The 23,883-nt window shown below is 44.5% G+C and overlaps 1 protein-coding gene across 8 annotated transcripts in view; it reads left to right on the top strand.

The window, feature by feature from the left end:
- Window positions 1-23,883, top strand: part of igsf9bb (immunoglobulin superfamily, member 9Bb) — a 110,584-nt gene that overhangs the window by 29,423 nt on the left and 57,278 nt on the right. For all 8 annotated transcript variants that reach the window (XM_018755302.2, XM_018755304.2, XM_018755303.2 and 5 more), the window contains exons 2-3: window positions 2,415-2,606; window positions 7,075-7,221. In XM_018755302.2, coding sequence (XP_018610818.1) covers window positions 2,415-2,606; window positions 7,075-7,221 — 339 coding nt within the window. The remainder of the gene's footprint in view (window positions 1-2,414; window positions 2,607-7,074; window positions 7,222-23,883) is intronic.

Below are 23,883 nucleotides of genomic sequence, written 5' to 3' on the forward strand. Positions count from 1 at the left end.
TACTAGATGTATGTAGTATCAGAGATTTTCAATGAGTCCTCTGATTGTGCACCGCCGTGACCTAAGGCTCAGCAAGTCTTTAAATGTGAAGCTGTAGTCTCGCGCGAGAAGGAAGAACTGATCTGAGTGAGCTTGTTAAGGCCACAGGTTAATCACAAGTCTTAAGAAGCTGGTCTTCGGCTGATGCCGTGGGCTACCCACATGCGGTATAATTGAAGCCTCTTCCACATTGTTTAGGATTAAGACATTAAGTAATGCTGTAAGGTACCTGGCTGTGACCTTCACCCAAGGTCACTTGAAAGCTCAGTACAATTTTCTGCCTGCACATACGCTGTAAAACACTGTAAAAGCATGCTTTTCTGTCTGCACACATCTGTGTACTGGCGTATTAGTCACACATGTCCTTGGTATTCCTGCATTTTGATTTACAATGAACACAAGACAGCAAACATCCCCTTCAAACTCAACAGCTAATAACTGCAGTGCTGCTTCAAAAGGTTGTTATTATTATTATTATGCTTCAAAATGTGCCTATTTTGAGTTCTGTCAAAAGTCACAACTATTTCGGAAACTATGAAGGAAAATCTGGATTTAAACATGGGAAATGTTAAAGGAGGTACCCATTTTCCTGAGGAGTGCATTACACCATAGTTAAATATAGCAGGTAAAGTAACAGTTTACAGAGTTTTCATTAATATGTTTGTTGTCTTGCTGTTGCTCTGGTGAAAGTGTGTGGTTCATAGGTAAAGGCATAGAGGAAGCTATAGCACAAGTCAGTAGAACAGGAAGGATGGAAATTTTTGCAGTGGAAAGGACTGGGTGCTGTCCAGGCACCAAGAAGGGCTCTACCAAATGTATGGAGACCCCTTTTTTCCCATGATCCTCTTTGCTTTCCTTTCACCTTTTGCCCGCCATGGCTGTCGATCTCGGTCACTGTTCTGCGTGTCCTATGTTCATATTTTTAATTGTTCCGAAAATTAAATTTCAGAGGGATTATTTTGTAATGCATAAAATTTAAGAAATACGTCGATGACAGGGCCAAAAGCAGATCCGAAGGCCAATCCCGGCCCGTAACTGTAATGAGTGCACAGAACAGAATGGAAGGAAAACAGAACATTAATTCCATCTGAGTAAACTGGACATCGCTATGCACAAAGCAGATTTGGCATAAACACCCAGCTGATTGTGCTGCAGGTTCATGGAGGCCGTAGGTTTACTTGGTCGAGTGCTGTGGATTGTGCGCACACACGTGTGTGTGTGTGTGTGCGTGCGTGTGTGTGTGAGACTGACGGCTGTTTAGTAAATACCTCTTCTCGACCATTAAGTCCGTCAGAGAGGGTGTTTGTGTTCCAGGTCATGGAGCTTGCCCATGATATTTTAGGCTTTTTCATGGATGTTCCGTGCCATCAAACAATATATCATATACCAGACTCGCAGCTTCCAGGAACAACGATGATAGCGTAAATGGAACCGTGTCAGAAGCGGACTCCGGTCGCATTTGAGAGCCCGGATCGGACAAAGGATTAGGGCAGTTGACTGCCACACAAGCAGGAGTGTATGTACACTTTTGATTAAAAGGTTGTAGGTGCAAATCTTGAGTGACAATTATGCCCTTGAGTGAAGCATTCAACGGAATAGTTTAATTTGGCAAGCATGCGCTGCAGAACTATGGTAAGAATGCGACCTACGAGAGCTCTTGAATAAATCATGATTTGCTGCACACACTCGGTGGCTGTAGTTCGCGGTGCGCGCAAGCCGCTGCTTTAACAGCGCACAAAGCGACAGAAAAGGCCCGTGCGCCACACACACACACACAGAGAGGGAAGGACGGAAGTTTCCGTTAGCCCCGTGCCGGCTTTTACAGTTATTTTTATTGTGGATGTGGATCGAAAATCGTTTTCCTCTTCTTTTTTTCCTTCAGCCTTGAGGTTTCCGGCAAACTCGTGCTATATTCCTTAGTGTCGTTTGTCTGGATTTTTTTTTTTTTTTCTCCCGTTTTGTATTTTTGCACTAGGCACTGGAGAGCGATTGCTGTTTGTTAGAAGAGGCTGGTTGTGGTGGGCGTGAGTGGACTGATGGTAGTAGTAGTATTAGTAGTAAAAGTGCTCTATTGTGCTTTCAGTTTACGGATGACTCATGGCAGAAATGTCTCTCAGATGGAGCAGTTTAATTTAGAATTAAAAGGCTGCTCCGTTTTGCACGAGTCTGTTTTACTCTAGGTTTCCTCCGCACCCGGGGTGTCGCTAATGGACGTTTTTGTCTTGCAACATTGGCTTGATTGTCCTTAGTCCTTAATCGAAACGCCCTGTAGCTTCGCGGAGCAGTTTCAGCATGCCGTCGTGTTCGGGCATCATGGGAATCCAGCAGTGTCAGTGACACGTGTGATATAGAGACTGTTCCGATCTCTCTTACAGGTGCCCGCGGAGTCAGAGAGGAGCCCCAGTTTGTGACGGCACGTGCAGGAGAGAGTGTCATCCTAGGATGTGACGTGGCCCATCCCCTGAACGGGCAGCCCTACGTGGTGGAGTGGTTCAAGTTCGGAGTGCCCATCCCATTCTTCATCAACTTCCGCTTCTACCCTCCCCATGTGGACCCAGAGTATGCCGGTAAGCCAGCGGTTCGTCGACTCTTGGGGTGTCGTTCTCACATCTCCCACCCTGGTGCTAACAGCAGCGTGCTACACACGCATTATTCTCACATGCTATGAAACCTATCGATGACTCTGCTGGTGGAGCTTAACCCTTCGTGGCCCAATTACAAACGTTCAGAAATACATTGAGGAGATGAAGGAACCCTGCATTTACACTCCTGATTTTTTTGTATATGCTATTAGCAGAACGTCTGACAGCTTGAAGTAGTTTCTTTGAATAAGTGGAATACTGTTCGTATTTATCCTTAAGCTCATGCTTTTATCCACCAAGAGGTACAGGGATTCTATATACAGTATGAAGAACATTGAGGAATATCACGTGTGTTTGTCTATTATTTTGTGGGGTGGGGGTGCAGTGGCGCAGCGGGCTTGGCCGGGTCCTGCTCTCTGGTGGGTCTGGGGTTCAAGTCCTGCTTGGGGTGCCTTGTGATGGACTGGCGTCCCATCCTGGGTGTGTCCCCTCCCCCTCCAGCCCTGCGCCCTGCGTTGCTGGGCAAGGCTCCGGCTTGCCGCGACCCCGCTCGGGATAAGCGGTTTCAGGCAGTGCGCGTGTGTTATTTTTTTTTTTATCATTTGATTTTATTATTGCATATAGAATGAACTGTTCTCATTAGATGTTGTTGACTTGACTTGGACTTTTATTGTGATTATTTATGATGAACAGTATTTTATCTCCACAGTTTTACATAAGTATTTTAAATGGATATATCCTGTGTCCCTCCGCATATTTTGTGCTGTAAGCGATTCATTTCCATAGAATAATTTTTTTGGTATTTTGCATAACTCGCTATCACCAACCGCATGCTCAAATCAGAGTTACGGTTGTCTGGAGCCTATTCTGGAAGCACGGGGCGCAAGGCAAAAGAGGGTACATCCTGGACCAGGCGCCAGTCCATTGCACCTTAGTATATTACATTTTTTCATTTAGCTGACGCTTTTCTCCAAAGCCACTTACTATGTTAAATTATTTTCCCATTTATACAGCTGGGTATTTTTTTTTACTGGAACAATTTAGGGTAAGTACCTTGCTCAAGGGTGTCAAAGCCAGAGGTACGGATCGAACCTGCAGCAGCTCCAGCTACTACGCTTATGTTGCTCCAAGTGTTTCAGTTTGGAAAATAAAGGTACTTCCTCAGTGACAAAGATAAAAATAATATCTGTAAACCTGACAGAGTTAATGATGCGGTGATACTGTCATATTTCGTGAGCATGGAGAGAGTCGCCGAACCCAATTGCAGGTGCGCATTTTTATTGTGTCGTGTCGACGGACAAGGGGAAGGCTTAAAGAATAGTCGCAAAACAGGCAGGGGTCACTGAGGAGCAAACGTCGTACGAGGGAGAATCTAAAGCCGGGGTCCGGAACCAGAGCCGCGGATCGGGAAACCAGGGAGACGTAGGAAGACGGGCGAGAGAACAAGGAAACAAGGACACGGGAGAAATCGCGGAAAACTGCTGGCGTAGAGGCTGCGCTCTGCTCAGATGAGGTTCTGCGATCCGAGGTGTTTGGGGCAGACCTTTTATGCCTCGTTTCCCTGATCCGCCACAGGTGTATCCGCTCGGTGCGAGGACGTGGACGTTGACGTGACAAATACATTTCGCCAGTTTCCAGGTCTGGAACATTTGGGTTAAAAATATGACAAGATGACTTGTGGGCTAAAGTATCTTAGGACGACATAGAGTAAAACTTTTTATTTCTTCGTGTGCTGTTTTAAAACAAAGATTTAAATGCATGCTGTCCACAGGACCCAGAGGCATAAAGGCCGCAATTTAAAACCCGTGTCAATTTACTAAAAGCAAAGAACCGATGAAAGTTTATGAGACGTGGCTGTGGACTAGTCCTGCATTGCTAATGGCCTGTCCTTTCAGGGAATGTAAATGAGGCTGTCTGGGCCCTCAGCCTCGCTTCTGCAGGCCAGTGTACATCTGCCCGCTTAATGTGCAGTTTTTGCTTTTCATTTATTAACTTGGATCCCTCTTGGAGGACGGCCTGCACAGTTGATGCCAGACTGAGTGGTACAGAACATCCCATGGTTAAACTAAGACACATTTATATTAATAAGCGGAGTCATTTTCTCTTAGGTTGGCCAACTGGGGATCATGCAAATTTCTCACAGCACTTCGGCTAACCCTTTACCTCATTATAAAGTTAGCACTTGTATGGATAGGGGCAGCACGGTTGTACAGTGGGTAGCACCGGTGCTTCACAGCTCCTGTGCTGTAGGTTTTCACTTGGGTGTGAATGTAACTCGCTCTGTATGGAGTTTTCGTGCTCGCCCCGTGTTTGTATGGGTTTCCTTGCGGTGCTCTGGTTTCCTCCCGCAATCCTAAGGCACGTGCTTCAGATAGATTGCTGCGCTTAGTGTGTGTTTTTACATCTTTGAGATTGCTCACCGTTGGACTGGCATACCATCCAGGGCATACCCAGCCTTAGAAACTGTGCTTCTGGGATAGGCTTCTGACCACTGTGACCCTGGCTGTGACATGCAGTTACTAATAATAGATAGTGGGAACATTGTATAGGTTTAGAAATGGTTATGTTTTTCACTCCAATAAAGTTTTTTACATCTTTTTATGTGCATACAGATATTCCAATTGTGCTGAATTGGGAAAAGACAATATTATGTAGAGTAACTGTTGCCAGAACCAGTGTTTTGTCTGCCAAGGACCTTCTGAGGCCTACAGTGCCCCTTTGACCTCCCTCTGAGCAAGCATAGCGGTGGTTTTGTGCAGAGAGGCTCTGTGGACACTGCCTCCTACAAAGGGCTGCATTGTGTGGCTCCATGTGATGTGGGCGACCCTCCCACGTGAGAGGAGTTCATACCCTCGATACTCCCTTCGCTGCCGGCCCTGGGCCCCGGCCAGTTCGGGGTGTGGACCTGCCGTCCGCCGGCTACAAAGCGCCACTTGTTTGGCCACACTTTCGGAAGTCTGCAGCGAGAGAACTGAATGCACCGCCACAGACAACAGGAGCGCATTCACACTGGCACTTGGGCACACGCCGCATGTTGGCCAGGGCCCTTTAGAAGCTGAAAGGAACTGCCAGGCGAAGTGGGGCATTCTATAGCCGTAGACACGAAAACTTGACTTTCAGAACATTAGAAGTGTGACCTTTGGATTATTGTTTGTTGTTCAACAATGAACACGGCGCTCAGCAGCGATTTGCATTTACAAACCAGACCCTGACTGCATCCACATCCCTGACTGACCTCGCCGCTCAGGAGAGCCCAGCATCTCTCCAGCGTGACCAAACGCAAGGTGGAGGTCATTCAGACAGGGCATCCTGCCCTCTGTGGGGGTGGGGGGTGCGACGGTATCTGTAACCTCACCATAAACAGTCCCCACCATGTGTCCCATCACTGTTCTATGGCTGGTGTAAAAATACACCTGCCTTTTATTATCCCATTTGGCACTAGATGGCCATGGCCTCTGAAACACTGGCAATACCAAAAATGTCTGTGGAAACAGTTGACTTAACTGCCGATTCATATTTTTATGATTATGATCGCTGACACTTTCCTCTTACAAGAACAGTAAAAAACTGACAGCTTACAACTACTTGCAGCAGTGCATGCTGACAGTCATATGACAGCTTTATAAATTATTTAATGAATCTGATGGCAGAATATAAGCTATTAAAATGTCTGTGACATTTTGCTGTACTTTGAAAAAAATGGAATAAAGAAGAATAAATATTCTTGGGAATCCTTCCGTGGCAGTGGCAGGCAGGCCTGCTGGAAACTGGTAGGGATGTAGCTTTTAGCAACAATAGAAGTCTCAGAACGGAATGGGTAGAAAGAAGAAGAAAGGAAGAAAGACTCAGAGAAGCAGCTCTGCTGTTCTCCTCTTCATGTGTCTCCCTTCTGAAGGCCTTTTTATTTATCAGATGCTGCTGCTTTCCGTCAACTCAGAATGTCTGCCAGGCTGTAGAGAGAAAGTCATACTTCCCATCGACAGCCCAGTGCATTTAATGGTGAACGGAGACCCTGCGGTCGTTGTGGCGGTGGTCCCTGGCGTGGTGATGGCCTCCCTAGAGCCTGACAGCTTTTTCTTCCTACTTGCCACTAATGTCTCCTTGGATATTGGAGTTTTCATGTTGTCTGCACTCTTCTTAACACGTATGGTTTTTACAAAAAGCATTTCAAGGTCGTTACCATGCTACATCTCTGGTTTACTCATCATTATAGGTCCAACCTAAATTTATATAAAGCTGTAAATTCTACTACAGGAGAGCAAGGTCTCTCCAAGGACTTGATCCAGCAACCTTTAGTTTACAAGACCCATGACCTGAACTGCTACACTACTTCCTAACTATGCTAATTAGCCATTTAGTCTTGTAAAGTATCACGCATGTATATAATTTCCCATCATTATGTAAGCAGTTTGAAAAGTTATGGACTTGACTGTTGGTATTTCTCCATCTGCAGGCCGAGCCAGCCTGTACGGCAAGTCCTCGTTGCGGATCGAGCAGGTGCGATCGGAAGACCAGGGCTGGTACGAGTGCAAGGTCCTGATGCTGGAGCAGCAGTACGACACCTTCCACAATGGCAGCTGGGTGCACCTCACGGTGAACGGTAGGCATGGCCGAGAGCCTGGGTGACATAAGAGCCCCGCTGGAGCCCGCTGAAATGGAATGCAGCATTGCAGAGCATTGTCACAAAAAGAATATTTTAAAAATCAAAAGTTAAAAAAAAAAAAACCGCTTTGTAGTGGATTCATGCTGGTTTAAAGCCTGATGGCTTTTAAGATCTCGGGAGTCCATTCAGGCCTACACAATGGGGATCATGTGAGGATCTTACACTTTAGTATGTGTGTGACACATGATTATTCTGTGTGTATCTGTACGAGTAAAGAGGAGGAACCCCTCAGCCAAATTAATGATGCCTTGGCTAACAATAAACGTGTAAGTAATATGTAACTCAGCTGTCATATGTGACTGCTGGCTTGTAAGTCAGGTTTCTGGATTGTCTTGTAGTTGTACAGTCGTCTGTGGTGTTCAAATTTAATAGTCATAGAAATTAATAATATTAATATTAAATTTGTTATGGTGTGCATTGACTCATCTTCACACTACATGATCTCCACAAAATTTTTCAGAAAACTTTAATCGAAACTTGATTCAGTGCCCATGTTGGTCAAGTCTATTTTAATTGGATAGCTGTATGAAATATATAGCTCTGTTACCCCTCTTTCAGTACTTTGAACACCAGCGTTCAGTATCAAAATGTCTAAAAACATATAGTAAAAGCCTCTTATAGGGTATGTAACTTTCTGCCCAGAAACTCAATCGGGGACTCATCGGTATGGTCAGTTTAATAACCCCATGTCTGTGACACATATTTCAGGGTTTGATTCGATTGCTGTTAGAAACCTTGCGGATTAATAAATCAGAATTTTCCACTATGATTTTGTGAACCGATACTGTAAAGTAGTGGGCAGGAGCACAGGAAAAAAAAAGTGCATGGTGCAAGTCAGTGATTTTAGCACTGCGCTACTCAGGCCTGTTTTGACCAGGGTAACTTGATTCTCAGACTTCGTGCTCTCCTTGCTGGTTTCAGTACATTAAACCTTCATCACTTTTGTCCCGACATCTGGAAGAACCGTCACCCATTCCGTGCGGAAGACTCAGTGGAGCTGTTGCTCTCTGACAAACAAACCAAAATGTATTTCCACAACTGGTGGTGGAGTAGTTTTTGTAGTAGCCCCATCGCTGCCTTAAATGTGTGTAACAGCTGACCATATTCTAAGCTGTGGACTCCCTCACCAATCCTTGCTTGCCCTATCCTTTTCTTAAGTTTAGATTGAGGCTAATTTAAAAAAAAAAAAAAAAAAAAAAAACTCTGTATGATTTGAGGAGTGGAAAAGATTTTTAAATCTTAATCCAGGCTAGAAATTCTAAGGGTTTAGGTTAGAGGAGCAACAGCCTGATGCCGGCCCAGCTAGTGAGCAAGATCAGGCCAAAGGACAGAATGAGGTCTGCTCCACAGGCCAAAGGGAATGGAAATGAGCTTGACCATGCAGTATTAGCATGCAAAGATCCTTTTCAGTGCAGGAGATGGGAGTTGTGTGGTTTTTATGGAAGCTCTCCAAATATTCCTGCTGCTCATAGCCAAGGTGGGTTGCTGAGAGACCCGTGTCTCGGAATGGCACTCGCAGTCCTGTGGGACTGACTCACTGACAGTGCCTAGGTTTGGCCATGGACGTGAGCAAGCTTCTTTCGAAGACCTTGTCACATAGTGCTTCATTGTTCTGCGGCCTCAGGGTTCGACAGAACAAGCCCGGGCTATCGCTGTAAATGGGAACAGTGGCAACTGTAGGTCAGCGGGTCTTCATCAGGACTCAGCGACCCCCCCTGCCAGGGAAACACAAAACCTCATCGGGAGTACATGAACTGTGTTGACTGGGTATACCTCAGTAATTAATTAATTTTTATGACTTGCACTGAATCAAAGAGGATCTGCAGAACAGGCCTAGATTTTGCAAAGCAACCTACATTAAAATTTGCATGAGTGTGTAAATATGTGAGCACAGACTAAACTGCAGTGAGTGTCTGGATAATTGCAAAGCTTAGTACCTTATAAATAACTAATTTTAGTGTAAAGAATCTTTTTAATAAGTGATCTACTCAGATTTTTGAACAGTTTGAGATTATGCTCAAGAATACTGTATGGCCTGATTCTTTTATTAAAATGTTATTGAAAGTAGGATTTGTTTTTAAAATGTATTATTCACTACTTTTTTCCCCATCATTCATTCCTTTGCTGAAGCTCTAATAATTCTGAATGTATTTCTGCCCTCTGAGGCTGAGCCTTAACATAAATATTGTAGCTGTGATTAACATGTTTTTAGGCCAGGCGCACCATGCCAAGGTTATTGAGAAAGGAGCTAAATGCTGTACGTGGCGCCGTGACTACGATGATGTTGACACTTGATGAAATCCCCAGCTTTCACACCCCACATACGGTAATTATGATGGACAATGCTGCTGGGCCCATTATGTTCTGCAGGCCCTTGTCGGGCCTTGTTTGCGGAGCGTTCGAGATCGTAGGTTGAGAAGATGAGCGAGCCATATTCTGACAGCAGCCTTAGTTCCCCTCCCCACAAACAGACACGTACACGTGCGCACGCACACACTGGCCCCCCCCCCAGCCCCCATCCTTGCTCCTTGTCTCACCAGTGTACCGTTCCTGTGATATTCTTCACCCTCACACTTCAGGGATCTGCCTGGGGATGTGCGAGGCAGATGTCAAGTGGGTTAGGGGAAGGAGGCAGTGAGGAAATGATGTAATGGGCATGGTGGAGTCAGTGTAAGTATCCCCGCAAGGCCTCTTCTACATGCCCTCAGGGCCAGACTTCAATAAAAGTCTAGCCTATGCCAAAGCTGCACTCATCTTTCTCTCCGTTCTCTTTACCTCTTCAGAAAGTCAGATAAAGAATTAAAAAGAAAGAAACCAAACTTCAGTAAAGTAAGCAGTATCCATACAAAATATAATGCATAAGCTCTCATTTTGTAAAGATTTTGATTGGTTTAAGAGATCAGGTCATTCAGCACGCTGGTCTTTCAAGGGACTACACTATACAGTATATTTTGTATTTCCTGACTTTATACCTGTGTATTATACCATGAAAACCCCCAACTACATATGTGGCAAATAAAGGAAAAAAACCATATAGCATTGTGCCCCTAGCTTTTGCAGTCCTTTGTCCCTATGTTTCTCATTAGGTGTCTGCTTAATATTTTCATATTGGAATATGTATTCACAGGAATCAAAACCTACTTGAACGATGAACCTCGGTGCAGCATGTTGTAGGAAACAAACTAGGTTTGCTTGAGACTTTCATGTCTGCAGCTATGTCTCCTTCTCTAAATGTGATGCATAAATTGTACTTTTGCTGAGATGTACGTCACTTCGGACAAAAGCGTCTGCTAAATGAATAAATGTAAATGTAAACGTAGGAATCGGTTGTTTAAGCAAACTGTCTTCTGAACGTTTCAGGTTCACACATTCAAATATGCGAAATAACAATTTCCACAATTTCCATTTCCAGTTTTATTAAAGGCTGACTTTCCTGATAGTGCTTTGACATAATGCCTATTAAATATTCACCAGAGTGAGCACAATGGCTCCTCGACTCTATTCCTGCATGTCCTTTAAATTTTCTGGTACTCATTGATTCTTTGGAAAGAGGAACTCCCTGTAACTTCACTCCAAACTCTTCCTATGGTGACCATCCTTAGGGCCGAAGCCACAGGGATCTTCACTCTTCAAGGGCTGCTTAGGTTTAATGATAATTTTTTGAAATTTAAAAAGACGGTGGGAGGAATTATCAGTGGGTTTCTTTTTTTTTTTTTTTTTGGTGAACGGATTTATTCATGACCCGTGGTCATCACTAATCCTGTTAGGGTTTGAAGGCGGCCGGAGAAGATCGTGGAGATGCATAAGAAGCTGAATTATGTGCATCGTACATTCATTGCATGCAGAACCGTTTGCAAAGCCATTTTTTTCTGGCACTTGCGGAGGGAGAAGAAAATGATCGTTTCATCTGGAATCGGGAGAGCCAGAACGGGGAGGGCAAGTGAGCAGCCAGATTTCAGTACAGTCGCACCACATAGCTCAGAACAGCTACTTGCATGGCAGCGACAGCTAATGCAACACCAGTGTTTATTTTTAGCTGTGCTCCAACAGTTGCAAATGGCTCATTTGCAAGTAAACACGTTCTTTGAGGGACTGTAGAGAAACTCAGAGTGAGGTAATCTTTCGAGAGCCTCTGAGGCACATTGGAGAAGGAAGCACTAGTCTCTTATTTATAGGTTGTCCCCTGGGAATTCATTGCAAGCACACAACCTCACTGAACTGATGTGGAGCTTGCTGAAGTACATTTTGTATGTTCTGAATGTTGAAGGATTTCATTTACTAATTTACATTTATTCAGTTAACTGCCAGCGGGGGCTATGGTGGTGCGGCAGGCTTGGCCGGGTCCTGCTCTTTGGTGGGTCTGGGGTTCGAGTCCTGCTTGGGGTGCCTTGCGACGGACTGGCGTCCTGTCCTGGGTGTGTCCCCTCCCCTTCCAGCCTTGAGCCCTGTGTTGCCGGGTTAGGGTCCGGCTTGCCGCAACCCTGCTTGAGACAAGCGGCTTCAGTGTGTGTGTGTGTGTGTGTGTGTGTGTGTGTGTGTGTGTGTGTGTGTGTGTGTGTGTGAGCATTTAGCTGACATTTTTATCCAAAGCAACTGACAACATTAAACTACCTACAGTTATTTACCAATTTATTCAGAATGATAATTTTACTCTAACAATTTAGAGTAAGTACCTTTATCGATGGTAGTATAGCAGGAGTTAAGATTTGAAACAGCAACCTTTGGGTCCAAAGGCAGCAGCTCTAGCAACTACAATACCAGCTGGCCCATAGCTTAATTCTGTGGAGTATTTTGCTCCTTTGAATCTGTGGATAGACCTAGATAAACGGGTGTTCGTCTTTATCACTCAGATGTATCTGATGTTGAAGAAGAAGTTTGTGAAGTCTTTGGGTCATAAGGTTAACCCAAGTTGGGTCATGCAACATGACAGTGCTCCAAAACACAGGAGTAAATGATAAACAGAGTGATTCAGACAGAAGAAATTCTGTATTTTGAATGACCATGTCACAGTCCTGAACACAATCGCATTGAAATGCTGTGGCGTGGTTTGAAGCAGGCCATTGAACCAAGACATCCCAAAAGTGCCATGAACTGAAACCGTTCTCTATAGAGGAAAGGCCCAAGATACCTCCTAACTATTGCAGTGGTCTGATCACAGATAAGTATCATTGCCAATAAAGGAGGTTCCAGTAGTTACTAAATATATGGGTTCATGTACTTTTTCATCAATGACCTTGACTTGTTTCAACTATTTGTTAAAAAAAAAGAAAACGCGAATGTTGTCTGTGTTGTTTCTTAAATGTCTTTCCATCATTTGACTTGAACATGGAATGAAGTTTTGGGAGCTGTTCATGCAGAAGGCTGCATCTTTGTACCTCTCTTATAACATTTCACTAGATCAGATAAAAAATATCCACCAGGTGCAATAGTAGAGTTAAACTCTAGGGTAAGTACAAAGGAGCTTGAGTTTCAGTGTAACGGACAGTTGCGAAGGGAAAACATATTTAAAAAATTCTTTATCTTAAATACCAGGTGTGTGTCTCAGGATAAACGTCACAAAATTGGGTATGATGAAGCATCCAGTTCGTTACATAAACATTGGTTGAGTTGTCAGTTCATTCCAGTATTTTCTTGTGTTTTTACTTCCTATGGTGAAACCAGTATAAATACAAATAAAGCAACAAAACGACTCAAAGTGAGGATACACACAGGAGAACACTGCTGATGTAAACCTGAACTGAGATTGCCTTCGTTCCCAGCATCTCCATCCTGTATGCACAGCTGTTTGATTGTTCATCCACTGGGACCACTCTGCTCTGGTGTCACATTTAATTTATATGGTTGGAGATGTTTTCCTCTGAATTTGTTGCACTTACAGACTGAAAATTCTGCAGTAAGTGGTACAAATTCTTGGCGTATAGAGAAGTGAATGTCTGATGCAGAAGACAGCAGATAATCAACAATGGAGGGCACCAGTAGATATGATGGCTTAAAGCTTTCCAGATAATGTGATTTTGAAAGACTGCAGACCAGTGTACTTTTAAACGGCATTAGGCAAGTTATCCAACTTCAGTTTTCCATATTGTGCTGTGAGAGAGGAGGTACTGGAACTTGCGACCCATTTCTTCTAGGCGACGACACGGCTGTTGTGATGTTGTGCTGGGAGGCCCTGGCGAAGCCTCTTGTGGGCGGTGCTCAGAGCCTTCTTTGGACACACCGCAGTGTGAAATAAAGCAGGCTCGTATGTGGCAGCCGGCGTCCCACTTTCATTGACTTACTCCCGTAATGGTGTGGCATGTGGCGTCAGTGTCAGGTCAGCCAGGCGCTAATTAGATGGTGGTTCTGCATTACGAAGCAGTGGTGTGGAATAAGCATTTGTGACTAGGTGTTCATGGCTTTTTTGCAGGGAAGATAACAATGACAGCTTATATATTTTTTTTTATATACCAATGTTCAGTGTCACGTCTTACTGTGGTATAATTACATTTACATTTATTCTTTTAGCAAATGCTTTTCTCCAGAGCCACATGCATCTCATACAAAATACAGTTTGTGCATTACCTTAGGGGAAAGAGACATAGCTGTAGATGTATGCTTCTTAAATACAGTTAGTTTCCTTCACCATATGCACCGACGTTCATCACACATGTAACTGCATAAAAATTTACCAGAATATCGCCGATTCCTAATCACCTTCCTAGTAGTTTTTTTTTTTTTTTTTTTTTTTGGGATACATATAAACATTTTCGTTACATTGCAGGAGTGGCTCTGTAAAGGATTGATCAGAGCATGATTATGAACATGTATACCTTATGGGCATGAACATTTATATCTTACATGATCTTAAGAGATCATGGGCGAAGTGAGTTCGGAAGACATGAGTTTTAAGACCCTTTTTAAGTGCCGACAAAGATTCAGGAGTTCTGAGCGAGAGGGGGAGGTCGTTCCACCACAACGGAGCCAGATCCGAGAACCTCCGTGCTTTACCTTTCATGCGTGGGACCACCAGGCGGGCAGATGTGGAAGAGCGTGGCAGTCTGGCTGGCATGTAGTGAATGATCGAGTCCTGTAAATAGCTGGGGGCAGTTCCATTGATGCATTTCTAGGCCATAACCAGGGTCTTAAATTTGATCCGGGCAGCTATGGGAAGGCAGTGCAGAGAAACGAGTAGAGCAGATACATGCGAACGCTTCAGCAAGTCAAACACAACTCGTGCAGCAGCGTTCTGTATCAGCTGTAGAGGTTTGATGGCAGTAGCAGGAATGCCAGACGAGAGAGTTGCAATAGTCCAGATGGGATGTCACCATGGCCTGGACAAGTAATTGCGCAGAGTTGGTTGTGAGGTAAAGATAGATGGGGTATAGTCAAGATACTGAGTTGTCAGGATTATTTTGTTCTTAGCTCAAGTTTAGGTAATAGGACCGTCCCAGTTCTGTGTGTAAATATACACATTGGATGCTGGTATGCTGTCTTTAATGGACTTGTCCTGGGGCTTTTACTGCTTTGATGTGAGTGCTTCAGTAATTCAAGTTTTTTGGAAATTTGCAGCACTCTTAACTGTTGTCATACTCATTATGCCCTTTCAGTACAGCATGAATCTGAAGCAACAGAGTAACGGCACTGTGTTATATGTGTCCCCGTCCAAAGCACTACGTAGCTGCTGGGAGGGTTTTTGTTATGTTTTACAAATAGCGAGAGAAAAGAGTACAGTCAAAATGTCTAGCTAGAGTGTGTGCTCTCAGCTCTTGTGTGATGAACGTCAGTGCATATGGTGAAGGAAAAAAACTAACTGTTCTTAAGAGTCACACATCTGCAGCTATGTCTCTTTCTTCTAAGGTAATGCAGAAATTGTATTTTCTATGAGATGCAGTGGCTTTGGAGAAAAACATCTGCTAAATGCATAAATGTGAATGTAAATCTAAATGTGTGCTGTAGGGAAAGTGTGCCACATTGAAGACCCTCTTAAAGAATGCATGATGGAATGGACATAGACAGGCTTGTAAATGAGAGCTCCACTTATGCTGCAAATGAATGAAGACCCTGCAAAGCCATTAGGATGCTGCTCCTTGTGGCTGTGCTATTTAGAGTGGCAAAGCCGTCAGGAAGGCGCTGCAGAGCTCTGAAAGTCAATTGTTGAAGTTCAAGTCTTACCTTTACATGACGGAGCAAGAGCGGTAAAGAGTTTTTCATTCAGGGAATTTCATGCAAGTACGGGGGTCTTTAATGGGAGCAACCGCACACGGAGCGATCTCATGGAGGTCAATGGTAGCGTGACTCAAGCACGGTGGGTTCGATCACTTTGAATTCCACCCCCACTTTCACTGACTAGAGGCAGTCTGCTGAAGTCACAAAAAGCTGACTGCTCAGTCTCTGGTGGAGAGTGCCACGTGTTTATTTAATGCAATCAGCAAGTCGCTTGGGAACAGACCGGAAAAAGCTTGTGACAGGTTTAAAAAAAAAAATCAAAACTTTGGCCTTTCAAGAGTTGCCAGGTCACTCAAATGTGCTTCACTCCTTAGATCTGCATTCAGACTTTTTTTTGTTTCTGAACCTCATAACCTGTGGGCTGCGATTGGTTGTTTATGGTGGCGGGACATAGCTGGGTCTTGTAAGCCAGTGAGTAAAGAAAACAATCACATTCACATGATGTGTTCTGGAGCAACATCTGAAGACATTGGGTGCCTCATGGTGGGGTATTTTAGTCAACAAAGCCCAACAGAGAACTAAAAACCTGTGAAACTCAGAACTTACCTTCAGTTTTTTCATGTAACCAAACTATTTTTATCATTTTTGGGATCATCCGATCATCTGCGGCCATTCCAGTGTTGTTCGTATTATTCCACTCTGTGCCCACTTGTGTTACTGGGAGTGGTGAAACAGGGCTGCTCACATTTCGAGGGACACGATAGCAATGAAGTTGGCCTGGCAGCCTGGAAAGCTGGCCTCTCTACTGATCTGCTCAGCCTACTTCTGTCTATGATCTCTGGCCAAAGGCTGCCGAAGAGAGCCATACACAAGATCATAATGTGGGCTTTGATTTGGACAGAGGACGTCTATTTCAGTGCTAGAATTGCTGTGGATGTGTGCCTCTTTGTCAGCGGAGGAGGGTATATTGATAGGCTGACTCACTTCCCCTTTGCTCCTGAGGTCATGAGGCAAGCATTGGGGCGACTAAGAACCAAGGAAGATATTGAGAACCAAGGAAGCATTACTGGAAGCATCTCGAACCACAGCAAATTCCTTGTGTGCATCAGCACACTTGGCCAATAAAACTCATTCTGATTCTGATTCTGAAGTGAGCAGAACACAGAACAGCAGTTGTGTTGTTCATCTGTTTCTTCTTTTAGGGGTGGTTTGAGTATTCATTCTTAGATTAGTTTTTTGGAGGCATCTGCTTTTTCAGAAAGCATGGAAATGTCTGTTTTCTAGCCATACTAATGCAGGCAAACATTGGTTATTGTTTGAATGAATGTGAGGCTTGTTCTGTGTGTGTGTGTGTGTGTGTGTGTGTGTGTGTGTGTGTGTGTGTCTTATGGCTCTTTAGAGACATTCTGCAGCATCATGGGTTTAGCAGTTGCTCTTTGATTAAAGCTCGGAAACATGGAAATGAAAACAGCGGCGTGTTGAAGCCTGAATGGTAGCGGTGCAGAAGCGTGACTAATGGTGACAAGTCTATCAGCTATTCCGACCCAATTCTAGGAGTGTGTCTAAAGCACAGGTTCAATTTCAGTCGCTGCAGTTTGTCAGCAGTCGGATATGAATCTCTGAGGGGGAGAAAAAAAACATTTTCAGTATCATAATGTTTTCTTGGTTTTGTGCTTCCAAGGAGGAGGCAGTGCCAAAAAAGGCTGATGTGCATTGGTGTGCTTGGAGCATAGAATTAGTGATAACGGTAGCCAGGAGGAGCGAGAGCATGCAAGTAACGTGAAAGGGACAAAGCAAGGGATTACACGTGTAAGAGGCTCAGACCCCCTAAGGTGATTATATATGTGTGTTATATGAAAAAGGGAATTAATGCGTTGGGTCCTTTCATCTACATGTACGTTACAGGCAATGGCGTCTGCCTCCGACTGGCGGGGGGTCATCTGTGGCCTCCGTGGGCGGTCGCCCAAATCTTGAGCTGGAGAAACCTTTTTTTAACACCGATTTGTAATGATGCTCGCCTCTTTGTTTTTCCATAATTATCTCAGCATTTCAGAACACTCCTTTTTTTATACCCTTGCCGCCATCGTCTCGCCTATCCACTTAATTCCATTTCAGTGAGCTGGGAGCTTTTTCCCTGCTTTGGCAATGAGATGTAATGAGCAAGCGGCGTAGCTGTTTTTCACAGGCTTGTTCCTTGTTGTACACCTTGCGTTGATGCAGTATTCATGCCCCGTGTTATGACACAACATCTCTTTTGTTTCTCCGTTGGTGAGCTTTGACTCTGTAAGGTGAACTCAGTTTAATGTCATACTGTATCCAACTCATGCTATTACCCCAGTGGAACGTTTTGTGCTAACAAACCCAGAGTTTGTCTTTGCTTCCTTAAGATGGAGAAATGGTCTTTTTGCTTGCTATTGGATCAGTACACAAGGGACTGGACACAAGCAGCTTCTATCTACAATCACATGGTCCCTAGCAGCAGATGGAATGCAGCCACTGATCTCCGGAAGACTTTGGGCTGTGATGCCAGGGTTGACAACCAGTGGGGTTGTAGTGGATACTGTCTGATGATGACACAGTAGGGGTCTGATGAGTGGTCAACCTAGTAGCTAATCTGTGAGAGATTGCGTTCTTCAGATCATGGGCTCAGGTAGCAGAATACACATCTACAAGGGCTGTCTCTCAAAATGTCTAGTTTTTCTGGCTAGAACCAGACCTCATGTATCCTGATATTGCATTTTGTAAGTAATACCGCCAATATTCTCATGACAATTGAATTATCGAATAATTGCAATATCCTCATGGCTTTGCAGTGTAATCTGAGCGATGCGGTCTAAAAATTATTTACCCATACAAATCCTGTATGTTTGGGGCATATCTTACATTATTATACCTTTATATCTACAGCTTCCAATCCTGGTTTAGATACATTTGTGACACGCAGAGACGTTACAGTTTTGCTGCCTGTTTTTGAGACTGGTTGTGCATTAGATTATGATGTATTCTCAATACCGGTATATTCTTTTTAGCATGATCATTTAGAATCAGATATATTACTGGCATCACCTTTTTATTCTAGTTTATTTTCATATTTACAGCCTTTACAGATTTCTAGAAGTGCATCGCAAAGCATAATATAAGGTTGATACAGGAATTGAGTATTAGGACGTTTTTTAAAAACTTGATCGCATGCACAACATAACCGTTGACTGCTATCTGTGCAGTTTCAACATTTCGAGCAGAGGTAAAGAATGAGATTAACACAAAACACCCAGAGCCACTTACTGGTAACTGTGCCATCCTGTATTACCTCATCTTATCTTACTGTACCTGAAGTTACTGGCCCGGCTATCCTGATTGCCATAGAAGAGATATTTTAGTATCTCATATACTGTAATAGTACTCTCACATATCCCAGCCACTAAGCTGTAGGCAAATATTGTTTACAAAAGAAACAATTCTGAAACGGCAGTCCTCGTACGCCAGCCACCGATACCATCATCATGCACAGAGGCTATTGTTCTCAGTCTTTTTACCAAAAAGACTGTTTCAAAAGTTATCTCCATTCTTTCCTTAAAAGAAAGCAAAGTGATTGTTTCATTTAATTTTGCTTTGTTCAGTAAGAGCTGAGACCTTCATTGTGTGGAATTGTGTAAGTCTTCTTGATTTTTGTGTAAGATAAGAGGCCATTTATCCATTCCTGTCTTTTTTTTCAGTTCTCGTGTGTTCATACTGAGGAGGTTTTTGGTATTGGCCTTTCAAAAAAGGCACAAACACACTGAAACTATTTCTCAAACAATTTTTTTCCCCCTTTGAATAAAATATTCAACAGCTGTACTTCAGTGATGTAAGAAGTTAGTAATTCAGACCATTTAGTGGGCATTTTGCAGCATCACTATCTGGGAGGAATATTGTAACTGGAGCATGAGCTTACCATTTGCTGCACGCGGAACGGGCAGAAGTTGGCCGCCCTGCTGACATCTGTTCTGCCAGTGGCTCTCATGTATATTTCATCCAGAATAAACCTGGAGAAGACTGCTTTGCGAGTTACTGATATGAGAGCGATGGATGTGAGCTTGGCGGGGGAACCGAAGGCACGAGATCCAGTTTTTGAAGCTCAGGTTGCGGCAGTTGTGCTTTCGGGTTCCGGCTGGTCCGGCAAGCTGCCTTCATCTTTTTTTTCTGCCATTGAGATCTCACCTCTGCTCATCCGTTGGGGCTGAGTGGCCAGGGCGGCATCTGTGCACAGCCACAGTGGCTCACTGCCAAAGCAGAGGCTTATTATAGCTCGCCTTTCTTCACAGCCCTTCAAATCGCACGCGCCGTCGCAGCCTGGCAACTGTGTCATCAGTTCACACTTAGATGATGTCACATCTCCTGTGTCCAGGTTGAGCTCGCACTGAGAGAAAAGAAGAATGTGTGTGTGTGTGGGGGGGGGGGATGGTGCAGGCATTGGATGTGTGTCTACAGTAGGTTAAAAGTGTAACTGGTCTGTTAACTAATCTGCTGGCCTTCAGGGGGTGACTTGCAAATGTGAAATTAAAGCAATCCAGGATCTAGGATTGTCTGGCAGAAGAAGAAAACAAACACAGGGGTGGCTTCAGCTTCTGTGGCTCATTTAGTCATTGTGATGGAGGGGTAGACAGAAAGGCGAGAGGAACACAGAGGACAGGCTGACTGTAGAAAGAGGGCCCTGTGGTGGGATCACTATTCAGACATTGCTCCATCTCCCGCTTTCTCTCGCTCCTTCCTTCAGCTAGAAAGGCCCCTTTGCTGCAAGCTGCAGGTGCGGCCTGCTGTGTGTTGGACCACAGAGTCTGGATGAAGGCGTGCACCACTTCCTGGTTTGAACATCGCACACTGGCCCTTTGATCGCCTGGCTAGGGCGACTGCGTGGCAGTACAGACGGGTTTGCATCCGTTTTGGATTTGCCAGGTGCCCTTGCGTGCCTGGGATGGAAAGTTGCAGATGGTAGAGCTGCAGTGGTGAGAAGCGCCTTTGTTCAGTACCACGACTCTCTTCTGTGCAGGTGCTTTCAGTGTGAGGCTCTCCTGTATTCAGTCCCTGTGTGCAATAACAGCAAAGGCTTGGTAGCAAGAGTCCTCACATTCAAGTCTTATCATATCATTTAGTGACTTACTGAGTAAATTAATTTACTCAAAATGATTTAATGGATGATGGATGAATTACGTGTCTGGCAGTTTCGTGCTGCAGCCTGGTTTTCGAAAAAGCTCAGGTCCAGTACCTCAAGACTTAGAGTTTCCCATGTTTGCTTCCAGAGTTTAAGAAGAGAATGAGTTGGAATGGTTTGGTCTAGTTGCCTTATGTTTGTGAGGCGATTTCATTGCAATTCTGCATTCATTGTCATCATCATCATCTCCCTCTTACAATGATTTCTCCTTTTTTTCTTTGCTTGTTTGCCCTGCTCCGGACTAAGACCTGCTCTTGAAATGTAGGCGGAATTGGCCCAAGCTGCAAGTGAAGGATGGAGTAACAGGCGAGATAAATGTTTAGGAACATGAGCTCCATCCAGGCTAGCTGATGTGGAAAGTGAATGCCATTCAGATGTTCTTCATGAAGGGCTTTTGAGGAGTGGATGAGCTGTTCACTCGAGTGTGCAGCTGAAACATTTTAGTGCCTCTAGTTTAACAGAGAATGGAGAGAGGGTGCTGATGTTGTGTGGCACAGCAGAAGTAGACATGTAAGGTGGATGGTGGCATGCTGTTCATCTTGGACTTTAATCCCCATTAAACCAAGTTCTGTGGTAATCTTTCCTGCCGTGTCTGATTTATTGCGCCGTTTCCATGTGTGAAAATAAAGGGCCTCGATCCGGCAATTCCTTCACGAAGCCAGAGATAATGGATCAGTGTTTCAACAAAGGAGGATCCGGCCGCGTTCGAAGAGCTACCGAGACATCCAAAACACGTTTCGTTTACAGCGTGTCCTGCTTTGTTGCAAGGGTCTGTAATGTAAGTGATATCATCGGTCTAGTTCTTTTTTTGGCCATTTTTGTCTTAAAATTTTTCCCCAGTTCCAGGGCCTTATATATCATTTTCAGCTTTGCGGTTTCTGGCATGGATATAAGTCAAATAAAGTGACACCCTTGTGGGTGTAACATTGGAAACGTGGAATGAGTAATTGCTGCGTGGAGTAGTTTGAAAAATGGAGTGCTGGACTCCGTTGACAGTGGTGGTTTTGCAGTGCACTTAAAGGGCACGAGCCTACTTAAATATTATCGCTGTCAGACCTTGATGATAAAAATGACCTCCAGGTATCAGCATTTTTCACATATGAATACCTGGTGCAGGTAAAATGGGTTTTGCAGAAAACATGACATACAGAAAAATTTCTTGAACAATCAGGTTTTGCATACTGAGAACTGGCTCTCACATGATTTTTAATGTTGATAGAAAACACGAAGGATCGTTTTTAAGAATGATATTATGCGTATATTATGCGTACTAGATTGAAGATACACACACACACACACACACACACACACACACACACACACACATTTTCAGAACCGCTCGTCCCTTACGGGGTCACGGGGAATCGGAGCCTACCCGGTAACACAGGGCGTAAGGCCGGAGGGGGAGGGGACACACCCAGGACGGGACGCCAGTCCGTCGCAAGGCACCCCAAGCAGGACTCGAACCCCAGACCACCGGAGAGCAGGACTGTGGTCCAACCCACTGCACCACTGCGCCCCCCAGATTGAAGATAATAAAAGCTTTTTTAAAAATTCAAACACTTGACAGTCAACGATCTGGAAAAGCTTAGGATGGATGGTAATTGTATTGAATGCATCTTGAGTGGTGCAAGGAAAGCAATTGTAGAAATGGTTCTTGTCCGTTTCGTGGGAGATGTTAAGAGAGGCCTTCACTCCAGGCAGTTTGATGGACACGGAAGGACAGACCGTGATCTCTACTCGCATTTTGATGTTTTCTCACAAACATCTTCAGCTCCCTCCACTGCATTACGTCCGCTTCGCTTCACACCTCGATACTGCTGGTTGCAACTGCTATGAGGTTCACAGTGCTTGCCATCCTGTAGCTTTTGAACCCTGCTACCCATAGACAACTAGCTAACAGCTGGACTGAGGCGCAGCACTTTTTGCTCACCTGGACACACTACAACCCGGCCTTCCCTCACATTTCATGTTTATCATCACAGCATTTTGGATCCCTTATTCCCTTAATTACAGAGTAAAAGCTGTGCAGCAGGGTAATGTCTGCCAATGGGTAGATGTGTGCTCTTCGTCTGAGGTGACACCAAGCACCTCTGAAGCCAAGGCATCACTCGAGACTTAAATTAATATGGCACTGCTGTTGCTTGGTAACACTGCCCTTTGCCCTCTGCTTCTATGCTTGGCAGCTTATGATTGCATGCAGCTCTGCTCAGGCACAGGCAGATACCTTCATGTGAGACTCCATTACCGGCTCCATCTCGTCCTGCTTATTTAATTTAGACATGGACTATAAACGCTGTTAGTATGGAAATGAGGACCTGAACGATGATTATGTTAATGCTGGCCTACAGCGGGATGGGGGATGTGCCCTTTTGCTGGGCTGGTGGAGGCAGGTCTTAATTGGCGGGGAAGGTAATCGCTTTTTCTCTGAACGCCGTAAGTTCCTCATCTAGGATGCTGCAGCTTCAGTGTGGAAAGCAAACATAATCAGAGTCAAATGCAGAAAATTACAGGATTGCAAGTTCCAGCTTGAATTTGCCTACTTAACAAGCGATTGTTGATTCTGTTGGGTCCTTTAGGACAGGATAAAGAGGGATATCTAAATAGTGTAATAAGTAGGATAATAATAGTATTAATTTAGACTGTAGAAAGTTAATCATTAACCTCATTAAGAGTGGATATGACTGTTGTTCACCGAAATGCAGCCCGTTCATTTCGAAGCAATTGATTGCTACAAATGGAAATGAAACGCCGCAAATCCTTCAGTGGTACCGCCAATAAGACATCGACTTTTCCCAGTTCTGAACCACAGAAAGGAAATAACAGCAGTACGCCTTAGGAATTTCCAGATGGTATAATCCTCTTAACAGAGCTACGAGGCGGTGACAGGTTCGGCATGGGCAGCGGGCGATGTTTCAGAAATAAGGAAATGGTGTATGTTTACCGCCTGTGGCGTAGCACGCGTCTTTTAGTTTTGGAAAGGGTGGTCCTCCTCATAAACGAACACCATGCTGGTAAAGGACAACAGGGTGGGACTAGGTTCAGGAATGAACCGGGTAATCTAGGCCCAGCCGGTGGCGGACGGGCCCATGGTCATCCTTCAAAAAATGAGATGGTGCTGGGAATGCGCTTGGTCACATGAAGACTTGGCGGTGGGGAAATGCAGCAGCCGTCCTGCCCATGAGTTATAGGGGGAGCGTTGGGGAGGGAGTTAAGGTGCAGGTTCTAAATCAAGAGCTAAGGAAGCTGAAGACTCCAGAGAG

This window comes from Scleropages formosus, chromosome 4 (assembly GCF_900964775.1).
Source record: "Scleropages formosus chromosome 4, fSclFor1.1, whole genome shotgun sequence".
Taxonomy (NCBI): domain Eukaryota; kingdom Metazoa; phylum Chordata; class Actinopteri; order Osteoglossiformes; family Osteoglossidae; genus Scleropages; species Scleropages formosus.